Source organism: Acanthaster planci, linkage group LG15, assembly GCF_054643075.1.
Source record: "Acanthaster planci isolate LZ-2023a linkage group LG15, COTS_SCS, whole genome shotgun sequence".
In the NCBI taxonomy this organism is placed as follows: domain Eukaryota; kingdom Metazoa; phylum Echinodermata; class Asteroidea; order Valvatida; family Acanthasteridae; genus Acanthaster; species Acanthaster planci.
In genome coordinates this window covers 10,234,293-10,246,160 of record NC_141791.1, presented here as the reverse complement: position 1 = coordinate 10,246,160, position 11,868 = coordinate 10,234,293, and the positions used below count along the sequence as shown (strand labels likewise).

Here is an 11,868-nt window from a genome sequence, read left to right as displayed (position 1 = left end):
TGAGCACCCAGGTGTAACTCTTATACGTCTCTTCCCGGCCTCTCGGTTCTACATTTTGTGTTACAGTGTTTTGGAATTACCCACTGCTTGTGTTATTTACTTTTTGAGAGTGGTGAGGCTATTTTTAGATGCAAGCAGATAATTTACACGGTTGGACGCAAAAATCTTTCCGGATAAATTAAAACTTATCTTGACCAACAAGAATTCGAGGAAACCACGCTTAGAAGTGAGAAATGCAGTAAATCAATGAAGTAGTCTTTTGAAAACACCTGCTTTGTGACGGTTTGGGTTTTTAGTCCACAGGAAATAACGTAATGAGAAATATAAATCAAACATAGATGTAGTGCCCAATTCCACACCATCTTGGACCTTAACAATTCATGTAATTCATTGAAAGAAGTATATTTCCTGCAGTCCGGTTTGATGTTGGTATCAACAAATGTGGATTTCCAGCACACGGATTATTCTTGGAGAATAAACGAGTTCATGAGCCACTAAGTAAAAGTAACGCGAACGGTGCAGCCATTCAACTGTGCTAGACTTTGTTCTTCCATTGGCGACCCATGCTGTTCGTATTAATTAGAAACGTTGATCAACCATTAAATACAGGTAGGCAAATGACTGTTTTGCTCTAAAGTAAAAATTTGTTCAAACAGAAATTAAGAAGTAATTCTGTGATTGATTGCATTCAAAAAGTGAAAACGTGAAGCTAGGTTTGAATATTAGTTATATCTACTTTAGTGTCAATCCAAATCCTTCGACTACGGAAATTTGGTGAAACACTAAAAGCGAAACAGTTTGTGACGTACTACCGCACCAAATGCTTTGAACATGACGACAAAAGATCAGAATTGAAGCCAAGATAGATTAAAAGGCCGGGAAAACCCACATTCTAACATGTCTAAAGAAAATGAAACCACGACTGAAATGAATTCTTTGCTATGCTTTTCAACCGGAAATACTCTTTGAGCTTTCGACTCTTCGAGTGTGCAGATACCGATCGGCTTCAGTATGTATCCAGATAGGAAAACTACAGTGAAAAGCCATCAAACAGGGAAAAAACCAGAGAAGAGTCAAGTATCGAGAAGTGTCTATTTTAATACTTGTGTGTACAAGTTAAAGATGTAAAAAGTGACCTAACGTGTCTGCTCTTCGATTAAAAAACGGGGAGAACCGACATTTTAGAATAGCAAGAATTTAGTTTTCGCTATGACAATCATACCGCTTCTGCAGCGTCTAGACATGCTACACAGATGGCAAAGGTAGATACATCATCCAAAGATACCTTTACACGTACGAACTGCCTACCCCCCCCCCATCTGACCTGACACCAACATACGTGGAGATGTCTCTTTTGAGGAAAAAACTATCAATTCGGATGATTCTATTTCTTTTGCTTTGAAATATTCAAAGAATAAAACAAATTAACGTTTTTAACATGTTTTGTAAGCATGCTTCTTAATATGTCATGTGCGACGCTGCTGAGACAGGTTCATATTGTGGATACTTTTATCAAAATCCTGAAAGGACCCCATGCAATTTCATTTTTTTTTTACAAGTCTTTGAAACAGCATTTTTTGTTTCAAAGAAGTTGATTTTCAACTTTTGTTTTGCTATTTGAAAAACTACTTTGGTGCTTTATAAAATCAACTGCACCCTGGACAGTAACCTCAGCATGTTTAAAGAAGTGTACTTTTCAATACACTTGCCCCAAAAGGACATCAAATACACAGAAGAGTATAAAGTTGCATATACAAAGCAAGTCTAAGAAAAGTTATCACCTAAACCCTTTTAGTCCGATTAATCTTTGCATCTTGCAGCCCCTGTTTTTTATTTACTGAGTTCAATATGAACAGAAAAACACCTCATCACATCCTTTTGACAGCAAATATACTGCGACCCACATCAAAACAGGGTGACAAGCTTTTTGGCACTTTTTATCTTCAAAGTTGAGCACGGGCAGCTTTTCAGTTTGCGTGTGTATTTCTTCTTGATTATGAAAAATTTAAAAGCTTAAAAATGCAATCATAGAGGACATATTTGTACATGAAAAAGCTGACAAAGCAAAGCTATTAAATGTTAGAGAATGACTTTTAAAAAGGGCATAGGGTTACGGGTCTAGGAACTAGACGGTTATCCTATATTTTCGCAGTTAACAAGGCAGAAAAATGCAAAGAATAAAAGCCAAACAGATTTTATTGACTAGAGTCAGAAAATGAATTAGTGCACATTTCATACATTTATGTCAACTCAAGTTAATCTAATATATACTTTATAATATCTCAACCCCACGTTCAGCCGCTGAATCAACTGCAAGAGTACCCAATGGTACTTGCTACACATTCCTACCATGCAATCAAAAAAGTACAGGTACAATACCATAACTGCCTGTTGTGAAATAAATGATGCACATGGCAACCACAGTACATTTACCAAGCCATTGGTAACTGAAGTTCTATGTCTGTATGCACAAACCAGTGTTGTAGTTGAGACCATCACAAGACCATGCACAAGATGGACCAGTCACCACTAATAGGGTGAACAGTGACAAAGGAAAGCTTTTGTTGGGGTTCATTTGAATAGCTTGTGACTTGAATTCAGACTGGTGGTCTTGTGAAGGTCTGAAGTGGTCTGGACTGCAACGCTGGCCACGTACACATGCGTATATTTGAGGAGTGTACACTGTATGTCTCAAGAGTTGGCATGGATGGAAGCATATTCATCAAGCGTTTCAATGGAGAGTTTGGAAATGTACAGTTGACTTTTCATTTCAAATTAGAGGTACATAGCCATTAATTTTAGTCTGTTTAATGGTACATGTATCTCAAAAACAGTTCAGCATCTGTGGCTGAGGTGATATAAAGCAAACATTGATTACTGTATCTCATAGTGGAGTAAAACTAGCCTCTCTCTCTCTCTCTCTCTCATTGATCTGTTGAGCATTCCATTTTCCATTGGCTTTGCCTTGTAATAACTTATCAGACAAATGCGCACTAGATGACTGAGGGAGGCTTGTTTCACCACACTGCTCCATGCAGTCTGTCTTTGTACAATCTTTGTACAATACATAATGTAATTGATACATGATTGTATGTTCCCCTTTACACAGCTTTAGTTAATTCAGGTATAACTACATAAAGTTTACCAAAAAGAATTTCCTTACAGTGTCTCTACAATATCCACATACATGTACAGAGTAAACTTTACTAAAGGTAATATGCTTCCACTTTTATAGACAGCAGATTCATGACAAAAACAGAAAGCGGGAAAGACGTAAGCAAGGTGGGATATTATTCTCAAGGCGAAGAATGCCAACAACTTTGCAAAACTGTTGTTTTATACACAGTACTGGTATTGTTATGAATATCAATGGCAGGGTACATTAAGACTTGGAATCCTACTGTGGAGGTTAGCAATGCTGCAACAAACAGTAAACACGTAAGACATTGAACACATCCACGTAACTTACTTCTTGGTAGCAAATATCATTATAGGGTTGCTTTTTGCACCTTTGGACACAAAAAAAAATACCAAGCATGAAGGAAAAAACCCACAAGGCTGTTCACTGAGGGAGAGTGGTATCATTAGTGAGATAGGCAGCACTTTGTACAAGACACCAAGCATGCAGAAGTTTGTCAGACACTTATTGCTATTCCTGTCGTCTTGATACTCCAGATGTATCAATGTTTAAAGTTGACTGACCAGCTCGGGGAACTCTGCAAAACCTTGAAAGTTACCTTCTGAAGCACCATGCCTATCATTTCATAGTTTCTGTTCCCCAAGTTTGTTCTGCAAAAAAAGGAAATTATTGAAAGAAAGGCTGACACACACGTACATTTAAGCTACATGTACATGTATCAATTTGCACATAATACAGGAATCAACATGTAAGAATATTCTATTGAAAACTAATTTCAGTACTCATTATCTGCCATCACACACAAGTAACAGTTTACTCCTCAAAACTTAATATCTCAGCTGTGCTATGTGTTTCAAAATACCATATCCCACATTCAGCAGTCAAACACTGTTTTGTCACATTTATGGTTAGATGTTTTTCACTTGTTTTTCTGAGGAAAATTAAGAGCAACAAGGGAATATCTGGGCGTTAGTGATTGATGGTCACTGCATTACCCAGTTAACTGCAGGGGTGCTTGTAAAGCAAGCATGGGTGCGTGTGTATGGGTGTATTTGAGTGCATATGGCTGATGTGATGGATAACAGAGAATGTGATGTGGTTATACCACCCTGTCATACGCATTAGTCTGTGACCTGTGCAACAAATAACAGTGGAACTTACACTTTTCCATGTTTTGCATTAACAAGTTGCTAGTAAGTTTGACTGTCATAAAGCCTTGTCCTACTAAACCAATCAAAGTCAATTAGACAGCTTTGTTGGAGTGAGTGATAAGATGTGCGCTTGTTTTATTACCTGCGAGAAAATGTTGAGAGGAGTCAACCCGTTCCAAAAAACACAATAAGAGACAAATGCCAGGAATTGCTATGTACATGTAGATACACCAGCAGTTGCAGCACTGAATCATACACAAGAAGCCACCTTAAAAAGCTCTGCTCATGTTCTCCCAGTTGTCCAGAATTTTCAAAGTATTTCATAGCTCCAAGAAACTTTGCCAAGTCAATCATTACTGAGCAGATTTTGCAGCTCTACAGCTGTTACTGTTATGTGAATTAGGCTGCTGAGTTTGTGGGCTTTAGCCACTGTACATGTACATTAAAGGTGTTGGCATTGAGTGAGACTCACCATAAGTCTGTTCCTCTGTGACTTGCATGGGAAGTGCATTCTGGTATTTTTGAGCTAACTGACCTCTTAACACTGCTTCCAAATCGTGGTTCTCCTAGTAATTGTCGAGTTAGGGTGCAAGCAAGGGAATGAAAAGTAAACTAAAGGTAAATAAAAAGATTTTTGTGGAATTTTCGCAAGGATTTTTGCAAAAGAGAAGTACACATACTGTACTCTATTTGGCTACCTTGACAATGACTCATCATGTGAAAAATGTATAAGTTTCTTGTTAAAAACCCCAAAACAAAACGGTAAAAAAAATAAATAGTCCCCACTTTGAAAAGAGGCAACGGGAATGTGGAAGGGTGAGTAGAGCCGCATGCCACCGAACAATCAGCCTTTTCACCGTGTAATTCAAAGCGTGCATAGCACGCAGGGCCACAAACCGAGAATTTGCGGTTTGGCAGGTGGCCCTGCATGGCCAAGCGAGGCTGGAATTCTTGGAGTCGGCTTTCAGGAAGAAATTCCCATCGTCAAGGGGTTAAGGAAACTTTCACCACTTTTAATGAAACAGCATGAAAACAAAAAAGAAAGCTACCTACATGTACGTACGAGTACGAGTAATAAACTCTTAAATCTGAAAGAGCACTTTGTGTCTGCAGATTTACAGTTCCATGAAAGAACGAGTGTGACCAAAGTAAGAAATAACTCTGTCAATTATTTTTTATTTTTGAAACCTGTTTTCCACAGAGACTTTTTTAATTCAGGGAAATAGAATGAAGATATTAGTTATTAAACCAAATTAGATATTCTAATAGAGAATCATGTAAAACCATACAGAGTATTGCAGGTCCTTTATGTCATATATGATTACTTAGGATAATCGGTCTGCGCATATGAGTCAGTGCAGCTGTACACCTGCTCATACCAATGACCATGCTTCAATTGGTCAGATATCAGATGGTCTGAGCTTGTCTCACTGAAAAGCTAACTGGATTATTACATATCGATCTACCACTAGGAAGTCAGTAGATGCTGTTCAAGGCTTATTGGTACAGTGTTTACAAGCAAGTAAACAAATCTCCTGCAAGTAACTTCAGGAAAAATTGCATGAGCAGAGCCAATTTCAAACATGTCCGTGAAATACTTGTCCAAAGTTTATTATACTCCCTTTTCATCCATACAGTTAACTCAAAATATCAATTTTGTAAAAATCAAACTTTTTATAAAATGCAAAGTGCATCACATATAAAATCAAAAAAGTTGCACCATCTCCAGTTTTGTGACCTGTGGTTCAAATCCCACACAAGCTGCCCCAGTTTGAGGTATACATGTACATGTATTTAGTCCCTTGGTACTACATTTGATCTGAAAAAACCCTTGCCGTAGGTTAGTACCTGAAGGCAGTTCTCTAACACGCCAGTAACTGTGAGGGATATTTTCAATCTACAAATGCCATTGTGACGCTACATGTGACTACACAATCAGCAGGGACAAAGTCACTACAGTAAATGAACCAAGCCTGTAGTATTAAGGCAAGCATCTTACCTTCTCATGGCTCTCTTGTCTCATATACTTAATGCTCTGTGAACTGCACAGTGGTTTCAGTGCTGACTGGGCCTGTTGCAGTGTTTCCAGCTGTACAACTTGCAGGGGTGCTCTACTAGCATGTCGAGGCTGACCTGCTTGAGGGCGCTGTTGAGGTATATCAAATGTTGGCTGGTGTACAGGAGGTGGTGGTGGCTGTGGAGGAGGCTAACGTGGGAAAAATAATCCACATATACATGTTCTTTGTTGTCAACACGAGACTGGGCCCTGAACAAGTACCTGGACTGGTTTGAATAAAGTGCATGTAGAAATGAACCCTTTAACCCCACTTCATTTGACTTCAGTGACTAGGACCCAAACTCCTTGTGAGGCAGTTAAAGTATAGCTTTGCTCCTATAGAGCAATGGTTCATTTCAATGACAATATAACAAGTGAGCAAAGTAACATGTACATTTTCAGCAACCCTTCTGTTGCACCATAGTGCAAAACAAAATCCAGGAATTCAACTATTTCAATTGTGAAATATGTTTGAAAGGTAAACAGCATTGTTTAACAGCTTTGTAACCTTAAAGGAACCAGGTTTTTACAACTTCCTCCAGCTTGGAGGAAGGGGGAGAGATTCTGCCCCCCTAGGACTCATCTGCTACAAGACGAATCTGCAAACATATAAACACATTATGAGTGCATGTGTAAGGTTTCAATTCATTCCGCTATGGGGTTTTTATTTTAAGGTCACCTATTATTCACGTTCTTATGCACATTGGCCTGTGTGCACTGACGTGTCCTTGGGAAAAGATGAAACACTTTGGCAGCCTTTCTCTTTTACTGACAGTGACATTTGCAACAATGGTAAACTGGTGTCAAAAGACAGCAAGACTACAAAAAACATTAAAACAAATAGTGTGATGATATTGGGAAAAAAGGTTTGCGACGTTCAGGAATGCATTAGCCAATTTGATTTGACAGTTTGATTCGCTAACAAACTCCAAAAAGTTGCTTAGACACTGTATATGTACATACATGTACATGACATAGCAAATCAGGGGAAAACTGATATGCCTCAATTTGATTCATTTAATGCTCCGATTTCAAATGAGACAATTTCTCATGTATCGCAAGTTGTTTGCCGGTCTGTATCTGTGAGATCTCACCTGTTGAACCACTGGCTGGAATGGTCTAGGTCTAGCTTTTGGCCTTAGAGCTGTGGAGATGTCTAACTGCTGACCAGACTGTAGCTGCTCCATGAGAGTCTATGCAAGAATATTGAAGAGGCATTTTATACTGTGCAAATAGATTCACAATACATTGTGCAGTCTGTGTACGGGTGGTTATGCCAGAGCAAATGCATGCTTTTTACAGGTAGTTTCGTACATATTAAAAATATCAATCATTATCAGTTTGTTCAGATATTATAATCTATCTTGGTCACAAGTTTCCATAGTTAAGGCCATTAAACAAAAACTGCATTGGCCAAAACTCTTGAAAATAGTCAAACACTGTTGATTAGTCTTCAGACAAAAAATGCGTCACTCGGAAATGAAAAGCCATAATATTAAAACAGGCACCTTCAGGTAACATGAGTTTCACTCTGACTGAATTCTATGAAGAGCAACATTTTTAGCAACTCATTTTGATTACCTTAGACACTGCTGTGATACTGGTTGGTGAATTTATCTGTGCATGACTCAGCTGAGATATTAAACTCTTCAGGTGTTCCTCTGTCAAGTTGGGTTTGCTTGGTTCCTCTAAAACAAAGAAAAGTACCAGCATACTCAATCATTTCTTTCTCAAACTGTGGAGCATGACATCTTAACTATCAAGAGCCCTGATTGGCCACAATGACAAATACAATGTAGCTCAGATTTCTAAACATTGCAGTTCATTGCTCTCATTTGTGCTGTTTGTTTTCAGTGTAAACAGTCCCATAGAAACCAATTGTGTTTGGTAGTTACTACCAGACAAAACTCTGTGACAGCATATTTGTGAACATACCGATACAAGCACATGTATGTATATACAGTGTAAGCAGGCCCTGAAGTGTAGATTATAAATCCCCTTTAATCCCCTGAGCTTACATGTACCGGTACTTCAAATTTCTGAGATACTACACCCATACACATTACAGCAAGCTTTCGTTCTATTACCAGAAAGAATTTCATGCAAGATAAAACAAATTCATAGTGCATACTAACACCACATACATGTATAAGTAACTAGACCATTACCTCGCAGACTGTTATCATTAATTCACAATCTCATAATACCTCCACCACGTATGTTCATCCAGCACTGCCGGTGTATCAATTTAGTTAATACATATGGGATTGTATGGGACGGCGCATGACAGGTCCTGTATGGTCCTATCTTCTACGACTAAAGGCTTCAAATTTTGATCAAAAGAGGCAGTGGCGAAGAGCCATAGCCAGTGTTCGATACTCATGCATGCCGAAGTCTCACACGGAAACGCCGCACCGTGTGTTGCCAACAGAGTGCAACATGAACTGTTGGAAATATTTCTTGTAGGGGTAGTTTTTCTGAAGACATACCCCACATATTTGCAATGGATGTTTGTAATGACACATCGTTATTGGAAACAAGTATCAATCCTCGATATATACTAAACACGAAATTCACCATTAAACCCTACTAAATTGTACACTATTCGTACATCAACTGGACTTTCGGTTAGGCAATGACTTGCTGTAACAGAATAAAATCACAGCGAACCAGATTTTAAGTTTGTGAATCTGGCTTTAAAAACTTATGCAAGCTACTGACCATCACGATGGCCTTAAGTTCACTGCTGGCTTCATTTTTATATGTTTCATATTCTTGTGAAAACCCCATTGCAGGAATCATTATTTTTTTAAACAAAAAGAGGAAATAAAGGAATTTCACTGCTTGAAAATGGCTACTGCATATTTGATTATGTAAAATCATTGAATAATCCATCAGACATCTTGTATCCATCGCAAAAGCTCACTGGTGTTCAAGTGTACGACCCTGAACAATAAGCTAAACTAAGTTGAGGAAGAAAACATACGTGGTACATGCACCTTTCATATTGAGTTGCCCAAGCATTGAATGCATGATGACATTTCTCAATGATTGGTCTTGGACTGCTGGTACATGCACATGTAAATGTACTCACCTTGCACGGCGAGTAATTCTGATGCAAAGTAAGGATGCTTTCGGAGTTCTTCAATGGAGGGTCGTTCCCGAGCATCTCTGACCAAGCATTTCTTGAGAAGGTCAAGAAGATGTGGATTATCTACAGGAGGGAATTCAATCACATGCCTGTCCCAATAAAATCAAAAGAGAAATACACACCAGGTTAATTGGGGGGACGGCTGACTTGGACTCCCATTTTCAAGAATAAACCATTTTATTATAACATTGGCCTCAATGGGGTAGCATTGGTCAAGATTGTAGAACACATCCTTCAAAAAACAATAGCAAATATTTAGTGCATGTGCAGTATGTGCTTGTACCAGTGTACATTACCTAGGATCACAAATGGCTTGAAGTTTCATCAAGCTGTGCGTGATATGTTGAAATGGTGTCCGGCCATACACCATGTAATAGAAGATACAGCCAAGAGACCACACATCACTCTTACAATTAATCTGCAAAGAGAGCAAGAATGCAGCTGGTTGGGTACACTGAGGTTTCAAATTTTATAAAAACTTCAGTTGCTTTGAAAGACACACCGGGTGGTTGTAGAGAAAGACAGTAGAAATATGTGAAATGAACGTCATCCAGGATTTCTTCATTCCCTCTTCCTCTTTATGAAACAATCGTCACTTGATATTGGTGAGACTGTTTACAATATCCCAACATTTTCACAAACATGGTACCCCCATCTGGCATTATTTCCCAGCTGACCAATCAGTAAGCTGATTACATTGCTGAGTCTGACAGTAGACCGTAGTCTGCGATGTGAAAAGACAACTGAAACAAGATATCCCCCCAGGGGATGCTCTAAGAAAATTGGTCAGCAGACCTTTCACTTGAAATCCTGAAAACTATCCGAATAGCAGCAGAGGACAAAAGTAAAATGATCACTAGGCACACTCTCCACCTGAAATACTTCCCAAAGTCTTTAGCTACAATAGTTACAGCCAGACAATAGCCTGTCATTTTTGCCTCCATATTGACAATATTTTTGTGGACTCAAAGGGTAATTCTTTACAATTTAATTTCAGGGAGACTTTCGTCAAATCTATAAAGGGCATGAATGCTTAGAATTGCGTTCCATGTCTTATGGTGAAATTTGAACTGACTTTCAATTTCCTTCCCATCTACTGTGACTGATCTGTGTGTGGATAATGAGATGAGCCCCTTCAAAAGAAACTGTACTCAGAGGAGTGCTTCCATCAACCCCTACATGTAGCTATAATGGTCTTCCTGCATTCAGCAAAATGGTCAACGTCAGGTTATTGGGCTGTTTAGAAATTAAGGAGTACCAATGTAAACATGGCTTTATTTTTACAACTGGGCAGTCTTAAATGTGGGTGGCTTGTTGACACGGTCTTGGGATTTTGTGAGTAGATATCAGATGACATGGAACTTTCCTGCAGGCAAATAATGACCAGACGTAACCTTTATTTAACATGCACAGGAGCCAAACAACAGAACTGCACATCCAATAGAAATTAATATCTTTTGAGTTAATGTCAACAAGGTAGAAGGGTGAAATGCTATATATAAAGTCAACGATGGAAGCTTCAAATAGAATACTGTTGCTGTACACCTTCTTTGTGCTTTGAACAATTGGTGTTTGATATGAAAACAAATCCAGATAATCTCTACAATGAGGGAATAAATTGGCAGGGCAGGGTCTATGTGTGTGCTACTGGCATGATAGAAAGAATCGGCAAACCATGTCTGAAAAACTCAGTGCATGACATGTACCGGTACATGTACCTGTACTGAGTATACCAGTATACTGCACATGTAGAGTACTTTTATAAAGCAGATTTTTGAGTTTCAAAGACAAAGAAATGCATGCAAAATATTCAGGAATGGCAGAGAGACATACATGTACTATACATGTGTAACCGTGCATGTACATGTGTATATGAACCATTTTGTATACACGTGCACCATAAGTTTTTACAGCCGAATCAAGAAAATTCATCAGCCTTCACTGAAAAAAATCCAAGTGACGCTGTTTATAATAAATCATAATCAAAGTGGGGACTCTTCCTTTCATATTATTATTGCTTTTATTCATGTCATTCTCTTTCATGGATTGGAATTAAAAATTGCATTTGTGTTATCTACTGTACATGTGAACTCTTAGTACATTACAAATACATGTACATGAGCAGTGAACACTGTTATAGCAAGATCTTTGGAACTTTACAAATTACCTTGTTATTTTGGAAAACAAAGCAGAACAAAGATGTGGGACCTAAAATTGTCCGTTATAGCCCACTCCTATTTGACCTACAAGTATGGGTGGCAAAGTATGCAGAAATCATCCTTTGCTTGGTTTTATTTTATTTTAAAGAGGGTTGTATTGTTATTTAGTATTTAGTAAATGCACTTATTATTCTCTGCCCTTCTGATAGCTG

At 38.4% G+C, this 11,868-nt stretch overlaps 1 protein-coding gene across 3 annotated transcripts in view; it reads right to left on the bottom strand.

Annotated features, from left to right (window-relative positions):
- Window positions 1–1,073: 1,073 nt before the first annotated feature.
- The window catches only part of LOC110983316 (dual specificity protein kinase TTK-like), a 98,038-nt gene continuing 87,243 nt past the window's right edge, over window positions 1,074–11,868 (bottom strand). Inside the window, exons 13-19 of one of the 3 annotated variants that reach the window (XM_087146382.1) lie at window positions 9,794–9,915; window positions 9,441–9,586; window positions 7,928–8,034; window positions 7,441–7,539; window positions 6,290–6,496; window positions 4,763–4,856; window positions 1,074–3,789 (exon numbers count right to left, since the gene is read on the bottom strand). In XM_087146382.1, the coding sequence (XP_087002508.1) occupies window positions 3,758–3,789; window positions 4,763–4,856; window positions 6,290–6,496; window positions 7,441–7,539; window positions 7,928–8,034; window positions 9,441–9,586; window positions 9,794–9,915 (807 nt within the window). In that variant the 3' untranslated portion in view covers window positions 1,074–3,757. The remainder of the gene's footprint in view (window positions 3,790–4,762; window positions 4,857–6,289; window positions 6,497–7,440; window positions 7,540–7,927; window positions 8,035–9,440; window positions 9,587–9,793; window positions 9,916–11,868) is intronic. The other 2 variants (XM_087146385.1, XM_087146384.1) reach the window with 2 other exon arrangements.